At 40.5% G+C, this 16,775-nt stretch overlaps 1 protein-coding gene across 4 annotated transcripts in view; it reads right to left on the bottom strand.

Annotated features, from left to right (window-relative positions):
- fnbp1l (formin binding protein 1-like) overlaps positions 1 to 16,775 on the bottom strand; it is a 56,593-nt gene that overhangs the window by 24,479 nt on the left and 15,339 nt on the right. For 3 of the 4 annotated variants that reach the window (XM_036007424.1, XM_036007423.1, XM_036007425.1), the window contains exon 1: positions 5,940 to 6,008. The exons of the other annotated variant lie outside the window; for it this stretch is intronic. In XM_036007424.1, the coding sequence (XP_035863317.1) occupies positions 5,940 to 5,993 (54 nt within the window). In that variant the 5' untranslated portion in view covers positions 5,994 to 6,008. Of the gene's footprint in view, positions 1 to 5,939; positions 6,009 to 16,775 lie in introns of those variants that run through there. 4 annotated transcript variants of the gene reach the window in all.

Here is a 16,775-nt window from a genome sequence, read left to right as displayed (position 1 = left end):
ACAGAGGTTTTCAAACAGCCATGCCGAGCAGCATTGTGTCTTTTGCCTTTTTTTAGTTTCTGAAGAAAGTGTGTTGAGAAAAACAACCTATGTAGGGGTGAGTAGATAGTCAAAATGTGTTTTAGCAGGGCCAAATCCTTGATACTTCAAGATTCAAGAAGTTTGTATTGTCATTAATCAGAGTACAAGTACTGAAAAACAATGAAATGAAATGCAGTTAGCATCTAACCAGAGTGCAAGGGGAAAAAAAAAAAAAAAAAAAAAAATTATATATATATATATATATATATATATATATCATAGGTGTGATTGGCAAAGGACAAAAAAGCAGGAAAATATACGGCGCACCCATGACGCTGCGACAGCCCCCCCCCTCATTTTAAAAAAAAAATAAACCATTAAATGGCACTTTCTGGAGAGTTTTGTGCAAAGAAATGGAGAAATTGAGTCTTACATGATATGTAGGTATTAGGGCATTTAGCATTTACATTACTGTTAATCAGTCATCACTTGATTACACATTGCATTACCTTGTTATAATATAAATAATAATAGTGCCACATGAAGAGACAGTGCAGCATATGACAGTAGCAACAGCTGAGAAGATTTGGGTCTGTGGTGACCAGGTCCACCTCACACAAACTTCCTTCTCCTATTCTCTCTCCTTACTACGACACCCACACCCACACACACACCAGCCCACATTACCACACCCATGCAGCCCCACCCACGGACATTTATGGATTTTTAAACATTTAATGTAACTGGCAAACAATGCTTTCTACTTTTTAAAGAGCACACGTTTATAACAAATTTTTATTTATGCCGTTTGTATGCTGTTACTGTCATTCTCTACAGTATGTAGGTGTGTAGTATGTATGTTATCACTGTCTGTTCAATTGTCCGTGTTTCTCTCTGTTGACACTGTACATATTAAGTTATAACTCTAACTCTGCAATTTAAATGTTTTTAATGGCTGTCTGTGATTATACTTCAGGGTTTTTCCTTGCTCAGAATTTGTCTTTGCGGGAACACACAAAACAGGGGGGGGAGGGGGTCTGGGGGTCCTCCCCCAGGAAATTCTGAGGGTAAATGACTTCAATTCCTGCATTCTGATACATTTTTAGGCACCAATTTATGGTAAAAATGTCAATATTTATTGCAAGGAAATCACAAAATTCTGGTGGCAGGTAACAATTCAAAATACAAAATATAATGGAATATTATTATATTCAGTAGTCCAGTAAGGAGGCTTTCACATCCGGGACATGGGCCGGATACAACAACACTTGACCCTAAAGTCCAGTTGTTTGTAGGATTGACTTAGGCTACTTAATCAGTGATGTTGAATATAGCCTAGAGTGTAACGGACCACCACAGTTCATACATACATGTGAACCGCGGATTAATTGCAGAGTTTAATCTACATAGTGTAAAACTACTACGTGAATGGGGCACAGCAGAAAGACGGAGCAGAGCGACGCTGCTTGTTCAGGGTTTTCATGTGTCCTCCTATAGGCCTACACTTCGCATCAGGCGTTAAAACCAACTGTACCGAATTAGACTACTATTTAACGCGAGACGTTTTAACCGCTAATAAAACTGTCTCAATTTAATACTGATGCCGTCGGACGGCCGCGCGGACAGACAGCAGTCGGAGTTCCGGTAGAGCTCTGCGCCGGTCAGCAGCGGCTTCTCACTGTACAGCCGGTCCCCCAGAGCAGCATGATCACCGGGAGGGTCCAGCCTGAACCCTGCAAACAGAGATCCCGTTTGAAGGTGACATGATTGATTTTGACTGAATGTCTCAATTTAAGTAACCTCTGATCGGGTCGTAGCAAATTAAGTAGCTACACTAAGTTTAAGATTAGGTGTTGGTCATTCTCAACACCTTTCTACACACACACACACACACACACACTTATCAACTCTGGACTCTGTGCTGCTGCCAGCCTGTGTAACGTACGTTACTCACCATCGATCGACTGTTAGCTTCAGCTGGCTAACGTTAGCTGTCAACCTCCCGACTAGCTAGTGATCTAGCGAGGATTAGCCCTTCAGACCACAGTGGACTTCAGTGGACTCTCCATCCAATCTCCCGACTGGACCTTCGTCTACCACAACTGCCGGACTCTTTCAAATACATGTACTCCCTGTCTCCGCCCATCACTTGGTAGCGTTGGTCAGCTGTCAGCTTACGCCAGCTAGCTTCTGTTAGCTTCGACCGACTGACGGCTCGCCCAGCACATCTTTTCGCTGTAGAGCTCTTTTAGCCATGTTTCCCGGCTCAACACTAAGTTAGTGTGGGCCACTACCTTTCTGCACTGCCGAAAATGGTGCTCCTAAAATATCCCTCACTGCAACTTCTCAAAGTCATCTGCTACGTCGCTTCAGCTTGCATTGCCAACATAAAATAAAAATATTGTCCCGTTGTCGGCTTCAGCTAAGAAGATAGTTCGCCCCCACACGTCCAAAATTCTTATTCAAATAACCTTCCGCAACGATTGCAGGCTCTTTGGTGGAGCTCTGCTTTGAATGAAGTTACATCGTGACAAATTAATGGACCACTTGTGGAGTGATATGAAGACATGAGTCAGAGGCACAAAAAACGTTGACAGCAGTGACCGGTCATTATGTTTACCAATACCCCCTGTCTGTACACGATCCGTTCTGCCTGCACGATCCGTTCTGCACATGCGCAAGATAATACTGTTTTACGTATCCATACGACCTGCACGATCTGTTCCACGCTAGCCTATGGTTAGCCTCCACCGGGAAGCTAACGTTAGTTTAGCTAACAGCTAATTCGGCTAACCGCTAGCTGACAGCTAGATTCAGTCTAAAATAACGTTAACTCAAACGTAATGGGAAAAGCAGGCTACAGCTAAATTAAGACTTCACAGTAATAACAATAAAGACAAGTATTGAGTGATTGTATTTTAAATGAGCACAAGTAAAGTAGAACTGACGTAACAGCTGTTATATATGTTAGGTGTTTGTTATATATGTCAACGTTTATTTTCAAGTTTTATTTTGAGTGTCTTTTAAAGTTATTACATGCTGTCTCAGCTAGCGGTTAGCCGAATTAGCTGTTAGCTAAACTAACGTTAGCTTGGCTGTCGACCGGAAGCGTGGAACAGATCGTGCAGTGTCGTAAATCCTCGTACAACCGCGCATGCGCGAACATTTTGCGCATGTGCAGAACGGATCGTGCAGGCAGAACGGATCGTGTACCGACACCCCCGACCTGTGCCTTGCGACACCCCCCCCCACATAGATTTACGAGAGCTTCATTTTCAGGTCAGAAAAGCCGGATTTCCGGAATTATCCGGAAGAATCACACCCCTGATTATATATATATATATATATATATATACACACACACACAGAAAGTGCAGGAGTAAGTATTGCAGTGAATATATTAAAATGTAGACAGTAGGGTTTGCAAATGTGAGGTATGTAAAGTATGAACATCAACAAATGTATAGTTGGATGATATACTGTATGTACAGAACATAGTTGTGAGGTTTCTGAGAGGCAAATATGAATAGTGCAAGTAACACGGTATATGTACAGAACATAAAGTAAAAATAAAGTAACTGACGAGTAAATAACTTAACCCGAGGAAAGGGCTCAATCCCCCCGTGTAGCATTTGCCCTGCCAAAGTATCCTTGAGGAAGACACTGATTTCCTAAAAACAACACCGTTCAATTTCTTTGATCAATGTGAAAAGGGTTACCATAGTTTACATGTCAATAAAAAATTAAAAAAAATACAATCAGCAGGGCAGACACATCACTGATTGGTCTGATGGGCCAGGGCAAAACAAAAATAATAGCCCCTCTTCCAACAAGGAATTGGCTACCATGAACACAAAGTGAAGCTGTATGAATAACGTGAAACAAATTTGCAATTAATTATCCCTCTAATATTTTCCTGTGTTTGAGGTCCACCATAAGTGATTCATTAAAGCCTGTAACACTGGGTCATATTTCCAGTGATCTGAAAGAGAACATTTAATGGATTCAAAAATAGAAAACAAAAGAATGCCTGCAGTCATCAGTAAAGGAATAGGCCGACAAAATGAAACCACTGACACAAACAAAAGGACCCCAGCATGTTAAAACAAACCAGTGGCGGGGTGAACCATGGACTGGCAGAGTAAACAGCATCCACTGGTCTCTGCAAGGCCTACTGCCAGCATTCATCAGCGAGAAAGAAGTTCTCATTGGTGCAAACAAGTGCCAAGTGTCAAGCTGCCAATGTAAGCATATTTTGTTGTTCGAACACAAAGCGCAACCCCCAAAAATGCAGCCAAGATATGAAAAAAGACTTGAAAAAGTGACAAAGGTAAGCAGGATGTCACACAGAAAGATATCAGGATGCCTGTTTTTTTTTTTTTTTTTTAATTCTGCCATTATTATCTGCATCCTGCCGGTCTGGTTGCCTCTGCTTAATGCCTACCAGCCCGTCTGTTACAGGCCTGGCCTGCAAACACGCCTGTCCACCTCCTTTTAACCAGTGTGTCTGCCTGGTTGCGTCAGCCTGTGTGACGCTGTCTATGAATAAGTAATAGAGTATGAGCTCATCATGTAGTTTGTGGCAAGCTGAGCACAGCCTGGCTCCATGGGGAAATGACAACATCTTTGCGCTCTGGGTCTCTAGGCTCGCAGGGGAAGCAGTAGGCTAGTTGGGGGATAATAAAGTGATGAGGATGGTTTTACCAGAGCTGACTAAATCCGGGAGCTACAATCTGGCCTGTACTGAGTATCCCACGCTGCCGCCAACACCTGCACTGTACAAATGCAAATGTAAATGTAAATTTTAATACAAATTTAAAATGCATGAAAAAACACAATTTACCTTAAGGATGTATCACTGGGAGCCCTGCGCTTGTTTCTGTGCAACCAAACGGTCCCACCTGGGGGTGGGGGGTTTACCCTGAGCAAAAGAGCTCCGCAAAGACGTTTGTTTACTCATTTTTTAGCAAGGCTGTGGGCTTCATTTAGCAGTAAATATCACGTGACGTGTGTCAAGAGGAAGTGACGCACGAGAGACAGGTGAGAATCCGGTCATTTTTCAAAATAAAACATCTTTCAGACTCTGATAATCAATTAAACGGAAATAATGTTTTTTTTTTTGTTGTTTTTTCTGTGCGGCCAAATGACCCGCGGACCGGTGGTTGGGGAACACTGCTGTAACTGATCCTGTCTATTCAGAGAGTCCAGTATCTTATTTGCTCTGGCATTCAGGTCTCCTACTCTTGTAATAACATCATGAGGCTAGCAGTTGCTAACTTGCTAATGACACAATAGCTCGTAGCCTGGATCCCAATCGAATGTTCAGCATAGTCAAATAAGCCTGGTGCCAATATTTTTGTAGTTCTACTTGTTGCAAAGAAAGGTTGCCAATAACCAAAAATATTCATTATTACTTAATGTAGATTAATGTAGTGTAATGTTAAAAAAATACATATAAACTCCAGGTTTGTCCACTGCAGCATCCAAAATGATAAACATAAAAAAAAAAAAAAAAAAAAATCTATTCATTGACCAGAGCAGAAGAAAACCCTTACAAACATGCTATGTACAAAATGAATGACAATTTTAAATGCTGAATATATGCTGAATAATATAGGTTAACCAGTTGGTCCAGCACCATATCTCAAAATGTTTCTAAATTTGTACAAAGTAAAAGTACAATATTACATAATGCTGATGCAAAAACAACAGACGTGATCTCTGACAGCAACAGAAAGGTGCACCAATGGCCGTGTTATCAGTACCAGCAACACAACATCCTGTCGCATAATCACAGGAAGGAATGCCTTCACAAACAAAACAATAACAACACACCCTTCCCCACAGAGCATTAGGGCATTTGTACAATGTGTACTGGATTGAGAAAACTCGCATTTGTACTCCGTTTCAGTCACTACCCAGAGCTCCGACCATAGGTGAGGGTTCGAACGCAGGTCGGCTGGTAAATGCATATCCCATCTGGTTTAATATCGACATCACTCAGAGAAAGATCACTAAATGCTCATGCTTCATCAAACCTTCACCGTTAACAAGAAGCCCAAGATACATCAACATGTTCAGCTGAGGGCAGCAACTCTGTCTGATCATGAGAAAGTTGCATTTTCTTATTATTATCACAAAATGTTTCCTCAAAGTAAGTAACCGTGGACGGACTTACTGGATGCAGCAACACAAGAAAACTAGAGATGGCAGAAGCAGACAGCGGAGACATTTATTACAACATTGTTTGGCTTGCTACATTTCAAAAGGACACATGAGACGTTATAGCGGTTTCTTATATATATCTCCATATATAGAGGATTACTACTCGACGCAGCGGCCGCGGGTTTGACTCCGCCCTGCGGCCCTTTGCTGCATGTCATCCCCCCCCCCCCCTTCAAGTCTAAGCTGTCCTATAAAAATAAAGGCCAAATCTTTAACGTTGTTTAAAAAAAAAATCCTTATTGAATGTCAGAAACAACTTTTGTATCCAAAAATAAACAAATGACATGTTTCTTTGTAGTATAGATCATAGTCACTCAACTACTACAAGTCACTAAATCACCACATTTAATTTACATTTTATATATTGATTTATGAATCGAGATATTTTTCATTGTGACCATTTTGGCTAGAGCTAGGATAACTCGGCCGAGCAGGTTCATCAGTCAACTTTAACCTCATTGCAGATATATTGTCATCGTTGTATATTTTGGCCAATAAGAAAACAAGAGACTGCAGAACAGAAATGCCAAAGATATTTCGAAGGTCATGGCGACACGGACGGTGAAATACTTTTTCTACCAAAGAGCACAATTTGTATGTGGGCACATGCCTAATAATCACATGCCACTGTGACCGGTGGACAATAGTATTTGTTTACTTCCCAGATTCAAACCCAAAAATGGGTCACAGTTCTACTTCCGCTGTGTTTGTTACTGACAAAGCCACTGCTCTGCTGTAATGGGCTTTCGATCTCAGGGTGAGAGAATAAATTAGTCATTTAGCTCCCAGACGAGGAGAGCTGAAGACGCCCTTGTGTGAAGATCCCACAGTTTTCTGTACACCCTGCTAACCAATCAGACGGCTAGACAGCACCTCCCCAGCCAATCAAAGAGCCAGAGGGCCTGTGTGCATTCCATGGGAGAAGGCAGGTTAATTAGCATAGAAAATGCTGTATCGGACAAAAGACTAACTACACAATGTGGCATTCCAGAGCAGAGCGCGCGCGCACACACACACGGTGGGGAATGCCAACCTGTCTAAAACACTGGCATCACTCTGAAGACCCCCGGGCTCTGTCTGCACTGTGTGTGTGTGTGTGTGTGTGTGTGTTTACTGCATCTATCCGTGTTCATCTTCCTCGAAAATAACCAGAAAAATAAGGTCTGTTCCAGGAATGACAGGGGGGTGGAGGAGACAGTATTTGTGTGTGTCAGGGAGGAGAAGAGTGGCATTTTGAGAGGGGAGGAAAGAAAAACAAGAGGAAAGTATGAAGAAAATTGGACAGGAGAGCAGGCCTGGCATCTGTGTGAGATACACATTATTATGGTCTACGCCTGCATATCAACACTCAAAATTTGATCAAATAATGTTAAAGTAAACTAATTTTAATAGATCACAAACTATAAACTAATGTTTTTATGTAATATTTTAGATCATTCTAATCGATTTAAGTGTGTTTTAGTGTTATTAGTAAACATTTGTTGTTACATAGATGCAATAATAAAGTAATCCAACCAACTTCAGTTGATATTTTCTGTTCAGGTTAGCGGATATCAAGCTAGAGGTGAGTGATGATATTGATAAAAAGCTACGTCACATACATTCATTTTAAATCACAATATTAATGTCGGGAAATTTCGGGAAAAATCAATCGTTCATGGATAAAATAAGAAGATGGAAATGTTTGTTTTTTGCTTGTCCTGCAATTTAAATACTCATACTCATACTTTGGGATGTTTTGGACTGTTGGTTAGACAAAACAAGAGTTGACCTGCATCTATTAGAACTGTGAGTAGAAGCCAAAAGGTATACACACATAGTTTATACCTGTGTATATTACAGACCCACACACATGCACACTTTTTGTTTTCCTAGCTGAGAGCATCTGGATTTGAATAGACTTGGATTTGTTTCTAAAAAAGGTTGTTGTCTCCAATTTCCATCTATGGGCAAAACAGAAAGGAGCACTGCACTGGCACACTGTTGACTTCACCTCCCTCACTGCTCTGTGGGCAGGAAGTACAGCCAGTTTCTTCAACTTCTTCACAAACTCTCTGCTGAAGGTGGTTTGGGCTTTAGGATTACTGTATTTTGATCACTGGTTCCCCAGAGCCCTCCTCTCCCATTAACCTAATTCTGTGTGTTGGAGCTTTGACAAATGCTTAAACTGTACTGCAGTTAAAATGTACGAATATAGCTTTAGACCCAATATTAAAGACAAACAGTTCTATTTGCCTTTTTAAAAAGGTTTTTGCTGTCAGAAAAGCACCTGCAGGAAGTGTTCTGCTTGCAGTTTTTTCCAAGTTTATGGCACAATTTCACAAACCTGGAAATAAGCATCATCACAGAAAAGAAGTGCTGCTGAACAATGTGTGAAACAAGAGCAAGATGAGTCTACAACAGCATGCTATGGAGTTGCTCTGTATGTGTTTGGCAAAGTTCTCAAGACAGTTTTCAAATTCTCAACGGTTTTGCTTTTGTGTTGCACCTGCAATCTTTCGACAAATCGTTTCATTTTTCAAGGGGAGAGAGAGAGGGGGAAGACATGCAGGAAATCGTCATAGGTCGGATTCGAACCCTGGACCTCTGCGTCGAGGCATAAACCTCTCAGTATATAAATAAATAAATAAAAATAAATAATCTTACGTTGCTTTGAAAAGTCTTTTAACTGCTGATAGGCGATTCTATAGCTATTACATTTTGCTAAACTGGCACTCAATGTAACTAGACCCACCCAGTGTTTGTAATCAAATTACTTCAGTTTTAAATTAGCTGTTTACACTGTTACTTACACACACACACACACACACACATACACACACACCCTGCAGAAACAGAAACTGCTGCATGTTTGCAACTACATAAACAGACTTAACTGCTTATACACACAAGCAATAGAGAAACTATGTGATTCATAGTTGTTCAAATTAAAGACCGATTTATCAGATTAATAGGATTCAGAGAGTGAGTCTCATGGATCATAGTAAGCTCGGAGTCAGTGAGCTGCTGTGTCCTGCAGACAGACAGTCACTCCATGACTCCATGTTTGGCTCCACTCACATCCATTGATCAGTGCATTACAACTTCATCATACTTCTTTTATGTGCGCATCCTAGAGTACACCGAAGGAGTCAAAGGGGTTTCCTGCTAGGTGTTCCAGCTATTGTTCAATCAGGCAATACATTTGTTTACATCAGTTCAAACGGTTCAGTTCAGGTTTCTTCCTCTTATGTAACAGCTGAAGCTTGTGTTTCCCAGTCTGTGTATTGTTTACTGTTGGGATGGATGATTATTCCAAATAGAGCCCTGATTTACACCTCGCTTACAGCTGTGCAGATGTTACAGAGGAAATTCAGGTCACCGTCACAGATGCTCTGTATCAGCACAAAGTCAAAGCTAAGAAACTGTATCAGAACTGCAAATATTGTATTTCGGTAATCCCTCGACAGACTCTCCACTGGAATGTGTGCTTTTAGTTTCTAAAGTGGGTGGACCAGTCAAACACCCAGGGGGCGATTTAACAGGAACCTGTGTTCATTGTGTGCCAGCAAACGCAGCTCAGGGGAAACATCAAAAAGAGGCCAACTCTTTCCTAAAAACCCAAAAGGATCGCAGAAGGAAAAAACATTGCAACTGCTAATAAATACCTCAAACACAGACATTTCAACACTGAAAGTGATTGGCACCTGGAAAGTTGTACCAGATGTTGGCTGAAAATGTCAGCAATGACTCTCTCTCTATGTCTTCCCTTTTGTAACTGGACTGAAACAGAGACCGCAAACATGGTAACAACAGAGAAGGAGGTCCATCTTCTGGTTTGTATCTTTAAAAAGTTCAAATGTATGCCACTCTGGTCTGGCACTGAGACGATTAGTCAACTAATGAATTAGTTGGTCAAAGAAAATCTAACAGTTTAACAGTACAAGTGATTTATAGTTTTAAAGTCTTTATCAAGCAAAAATGCCAAACATTCTCTAGTTTCAGCTTCTTCAATTTGAGGAGCTGCTGTAATTTCTGACATTATAATCACTGAAAAATGAATATGTTTTGGTTTTAGTGTGTTGGTCAAACAAGCAATTTAAATTCATTATCTTGAGCTTTAGGAGATGGTGATGGGCACCATTTGTTGACATTTTATACATTCGATCAAACTATTAAATCAAGAAATCCCAGCTTTTACCAATTTCTTGGATGGATTTTTTCATAAAATATATTCACATATATATTAATATTTCTGGCTGTGGTGCAAGTTTCCCAAATAAGTAAGCCATCTGTGAATGAACACCGACAAAACCTGTCTGTGTCCGAGTCAGAGACGGGTCAGTCAAACATTAACCCAACCCTGCCACAGTGGGACTCTGTTCCACTAAATAAGCACTAGAGTGGGCCTCTGCAAAAGTCATCCAGCAAATGTTGCCTAGTGGCATTGCTGTACTCTCATATACTTATATTTAGTAAATAAAAACAGACAGTGTTGGCTCACAGTTCAAGTCATACATGCAGGTCTAGGAGGAGAAAAGTGCTGCTGCCCTCTACAATATGGCCATAAATCAGTGACAGTCACACTTTAACCAGTCAGAAGTTAGTCGATGCATGACAAGCTTTTTGCTGACTGTGGAAAGAATGACACCGGGTTAACGAGAAGAGAAGAAAGGAGAAGGGGGGAGCATTGAGAGAGACACACTGTGCACATGTGTGTGTCATGTGTTGATAACAAACACGGATGACACAGACGCCATCATCTGACCTCTTTTACCACAATTAACACTGTTACTGCAGCACAGCCATGCATACAGTCTCTCGCTGTCTTTCTTTTATACAAACAGAACAATAAACAATTCTATATATAGGCCAATGTGCTTCATAATGTTCAAAGACAACAATACCCGTGGATGACCATAATTTTGCTTCAACTACAATCTACGTTTTCTCCTTAGCCCTTAAAGCCTAACTCTTGCAACCTATGGTCTTTTTGTGAATGTGCCCCTAGGACTCCCATTCAAAAGGCCATTTGACCAAAAATGAAAATACGGTAAATCTTAAAAGTGGGACTTCCGTCCTAATTATGCTTTTAAACGTTTTAAAAGTTTGACTCGGGTACATTCACAAAAAGACCCTAGGTTACATTTTGGCAAGAGTTACGCTTTAACCTCTCGAACTCTTTTTGTGTGTGAAATTAGCTGAATAAATCAGGTCATTTTGGTTGGATTTCTAACATGTTTTGGCAGTACTGAATTAAAGTAAAGAATACAAATATACATCAAAGTGTGGACATGCTGCTGGTAACTGTGACATCCCCAATAAGATCCTAGATTTTCACTGGACAGACAAATTTCAGAAAACATTTTGGAGCTTTTTTAAATGTCAAATTGAGACGGAGACCAACTTTGCTTCATATCTACAACAGTAACAAACTTCATCAAGGGAAATGACCCACTGCAAGATTAGAGCACTGTATAAACAATATGTTCAGTCTCTAAAGGGCAGGACACACAGTAGGCCAGGGGCGCAAAAACAGGCAAATCACGCAGCCCGCATTGCAGAGGACAACACAACGTAGGCCAGTGGTAAGAGGAAAGTTTGTCAGTTTAGGGGTTCTTGACATGAAAACATTTGGAAACCACTGATGAAGGCAATTGAGGAATCTCTTTAGTAGATTGGGTGTCTTGTAACAGATGTGGACAACTGTTACCCCGGAAATATGATAATCGTGGTTTGGATGCGAGAAATATCATAAAGATTCTCCTTGTAAAATTGCTCGCTTAGCACTTGTAAATAGTGCCACAAAAAGTTGGAGACAAAGTCAGATTTTCATTGCTGCACTGCTGTAAAAAAGATACAAGAATACAGTGAAAGCTGCCTGTAAAGTGTAATTGACATGACATACAGTTTGCATTGTACCCTGGAAACAGCTTTTCCCATTGATCCACCGATATAACCTCTGTCTATGAATTAGCTATTGTGTTATCTTGCATCATAAGCCAAGAAATGTATGTAAACGTGCATCAGCATAAAATTCAAGACACAACTGCGCACCGTGTGTAGCTTTGCACAAAAGATTCACCTCTTAACATTTGTTACAATGGAGATTAATTGAAAGGAGCAGCCATCGCCTGCAACGTGTCTGGCCCATGAGGTAACATTTACCCATGCTAAAGACATTATGGCCTTTATTCCGAGTAATTATGCATGAAAAGCATGTTAAGTCTTTCAATGATTTGCAGACAGCATAAATAACTGGTGAGGCAATCCTAATCCACTGACACCCATTCCCAAAACCGAGGGTTTGACTCGAGACCGTTACTATTTACTACCCGTCTGTGGAAAACACACACACACACACACACACACACACACACACACACCTGGCCACTCCTGTCTGTGGCTAGCTAGTCAGGTTTCATTGCAACCTGATACCCTCTATTGTGGTGCTTTGCTGCCGTTTCACACACACCCTGACAGACTGGTTAAGCGAGAGAGAGAGAGAGAGAGAGAGAGATGATTGGATATCTAAATAGAAATTAATCTAACCCCAATATGATCGTGTCCTGGCAAGCACAGGATTCAACCCATTTTCAACACTTAACCATGTTACCAACACATGCTTGCTCCATGACAGTTAACATAACACGTCTTCTTATGTCAGCTGATATGTGGCATCATGGTGATGTTCAGAGAAAATGTTGGCATCAAATCATATTAGTTCAGAGGAGACAAGAAGTAATGCTGTTTATTGTCTCTGCTTCGCATGATAACCACTACTTGGTTTGTCTTTCCATCCCTTTCTTGTACAGAAAACAATTCCCCAACAGTCTAATCTAAACCATCCAACAATTCCACCAACTGAAAAATGCAATTGTCTGTGTCTGTCCAAATAGACAAAGGGATCAAAAATGATCCACAAAGTCAACCTTGTCCTCTAACCTTGATTTGCAAGTCAGTGAAATCTGAGAGCTGCAAGTCCTCCCAAGTTATAGCCACTTTTTAGCTGCAACATATTATCATACTGTGTTGTTCATGGTAAACAAGTGAGCCGAATCTTTTAGTTCACAGGGCTAACAGCAGAAACATAGTGCCAAGACTGAGCCAACTAACCATCAACCCACTGGAACATAAACAAAACACAACTAGTTAACATACCAGTAGTAAGAGTATGTTTGTCTAGTCATCCATGTCGAATTGAACCAGGGGTGGGAATCAATATTAATTCTAGAAACCAAAATTTCATTAAAAAATAACTAGAGCTATAACGATTAGTCGATTAATCCATTAGATGATCAACAGCACATTAACAGCCAACAATTATGATAATCAATTAGTAATTTTCTCTAGCAAAAACTCCACAAATTCTCTGAATTCAGCTTCTCAGATGTAAATATTTGCTTTTTTTTTTTTCTCTTATGTCTCTTTGTTGTCTTGTATGGTGGCAAATTAAATATCTTTGAAGATAGCTAGATATCAATTTGAAGACATTGCCTGGGAAATAATGATGGACGTTTTTTACTATTTTTTCTGATATTGTAAAGATTAAACAATGAATTGATTGAGAAAATAAAATAATTTCTCAATAATAAATGATTTAATCGGATGATGAAAATATTAATTAGCTGCAGCCCTAAAATGGCCCCTTTATTTTTTTTTATAAAAATGCTGCAACTCATTTCATGTGGTAGTTTCTGTCCATTTAAACATTAATTGTTCACATGATTAGCAAGGACTGTCAGTAATGTGTTTCAACTGACTGTGGTTATCTTAACATTGTCAACAAAAAAAAAGCTGAATAGTCCCAACATTCGTGTCTCCACTTTGTAAACGTCAGACAGGGACTTTGATCAGAGTCCATTAGCTTGCCTCAGCCTGAGTCTGACCCTTCTTGTCTCAACCCTGATCTTGACCTGGGAGGGGGGATGGGGGGTGGGGGGTCAACCCTCTGACACTGAGGTCGACTAACGGATTTCCTGGCTCACCATCTGATCTAAAGTGGTGAAACAGAGGAAACCCTGTTCTTTTGGACAGCATTGTGTGTGAATGCTCTTTTTTTTGTAAAATAATCTTTTTTTTCTAAAATTGTCACAATAATACAATTTTTTAACTATGGCACAATACAATATAAAGTATCAATATTCCATGGTATATTTGCTTATGCCTCATTATGGAGGACTAGTGATGTAACAGACAACAGCGTCTCACTCTGAACCTCTGACTGAGATTTCTCCAGTCTGACAGTTTTGAGACATTATTGTAAAACTTCAAAACAAATAATGGCAGCAGCACCCATCAACAGCCAGTCTCACTCCAGCTCATACAGGAGCAACGAGGCTATACAGTCACAGTACCTGTAGATATTTCCACATTAAGTCAACATCAACTATGACTAACTATTTAAAGGTGCTCCAAGCGATGTCACGCGTTTTTTTAGGCTACAACATTTTTTGTCACATACAGCAAACATCTCCTCACTATCTGATAGCTGCCTGTCCCCTAAACACACTGTAAAAAAAAACACGGTCTCTGTAGACAGCCCAGGCTCCACAAACAACAACAAAAACAAACTGTGCTAACCTGCACCACCAAACATAACAAACAGAGTTCCAGCGTTCCAGCCAATAACCGATAAGAAGGATTTGTGGGTGGGGGTTGGGGGGTTAGTGCGCAGAAGCACTGAAGGGAGGGGGAGGGGACGGGATGAGGAGGAGGGAGGGGCGAGCTAGCCTCAGTTTTGTTTGACAATACTTTGAACGTCAACAAGAAGTGACGTCACCCAACATCGCTTAGAGCACCTTTAAGTTAAAAGCCTTAATAGCCTGAGACTGTGTTTAAACACTTTTTCTAGTACTGCTTCAGGTTGGCTCAGAGCCTCAGAAAGAGCTTAAGCCTTACAACAGAACAACACACATCCATCAGCAGAATAGTTTGACTGAAGCATTTGGTTAACCGTTTGAATGTCTGAACCAATTAGAGAATCGACAAAGTAGTTGTACTGATAAAATCCTGCCAATATCCATCCCTACTAAAGCTGATACCAAGACGGTTGCATACGTAGGGTTACAGTTTGACAGAATTTTATTGAATTTGAAGCCAGTATTGATACACTTATTATATTCAAATCCTTTCAAACCCTTAAGTTTAGCTTGCAGGCAACTAAAGTTTTAAATAATCCTATTTTGTTGGCTGTGAAGGATCATGTAGCCCACTTACTTTCGCACCTTATTTTCTTACAAGCTACTTGGTTAAAATACTGGGGGTCCCAAACCAGAACCCATAAGTTGATAAGTCTACAGTATAGATATTAATTCCATAAATTCACCTGGAACATTCTCTATTCTCCCAAGACCGTTTTTCTAAAGAGTCGCCACTTTGTTGGTCTTTTTGAACTACGAAATGACACGGTCCACTCACAGTTGCAACGACCAGACAACAGCGTTAAGTTTCATTTTCACCTTAAATTAATGTTAGTGATAGAAGATATAATCTGCTGTCTGCAATTTTTACCAATCCAGGTATTATGGATCCAAAATGTAACTGGCTATGAGATCTAGTCCTAGTACGTACACACACACACACACGCACGCGCACACACACACACACACACACACTTCAGCCCAATCAGTTTCAGTGGTTGTCCACAGTATTAACCACAGCGTTTCCTGTGTGGGTCCAATATGAAAGGGCAGGATGTGACAGTTACTGTATCTGTTCAACAATTCATTGAGCTGTGTCATCAGAGCATACGTGCACACACACACACACACACACACCTCATTCATCTTAGAAAAAAAGCCACAGCATCCCTGCTTTATCTTCCCCCTGACTCACGTGCCTAATACCAGTCGAGGTTTGGCATCTTTGGCTCCCAGCTGTGTGTAAATGTGTGTGTGTTGACCCTTACACCTTCTCCTCACAGTGTGCATGCTGGTTAGTGCGGTTGACTGTAGGCTATGACACTTGGTTTGGGTGCTGACAGCTGGCACTATTTTTAGGCAATCACATCAGTTTTAGTCCATTCAGCATTAACAATCACATATCTGTATTTTAGGTTATGTTAAACTCATTTACTTGCAGCTTAAATTGTGAATAGCAGAGGAACAGCAAGGGTTAGGTAAAACTAATTCATTTAATAATTATGTAAAGTGACTGTGTATACTCCATAGCAGACCTGGGCATTGTACGGTCCCCGGGCCACATCCGGCCCTTTGGGCGGTCCTAACCGGCCCGCGTGAGGTCAATGGGAAGCTAGCAATCAAACGCAAGTAAGTGTACATCATGCATCGAATACAACTGCATTGCTTTTATTTTGAAGGCGACTGTTTTTTTTAATTTCATAATTTTGAAACTTTTGTTGTTGTTTTTTTTTTTGTGCGAACATATGCAGCTTCTTCTTCTCTGGTTGCAAGTCGCAATTAAAAAGAAGAAAGAAAGAAAGAAGAACTGCAATGTGTTGGACCCCTGTGTCGGAAAATGTCATGATTCGATATCGATTTTTAGGCTCGAGATTTGATTCAAAAACGATTTTCGATTCAAAATCGATT

This window comes from Sander lucioperca, chromosome 11 (assembly GCF_008315115.2).
Source record: "Sander lucioperca isolate FBNREF2018 chromosome 11, SLUC_FBN_1.2, whole genome shotgun sequence".
NCBI classification, from domain to species: Eukaryota; Metazoa; Chordata; class Actinopteri; order Perciformes; family Percidae; genus Sander; species Sander lucioperca.
This window is presented reverse-complemented; position numbering and strand designations above follow the sequence as displayed.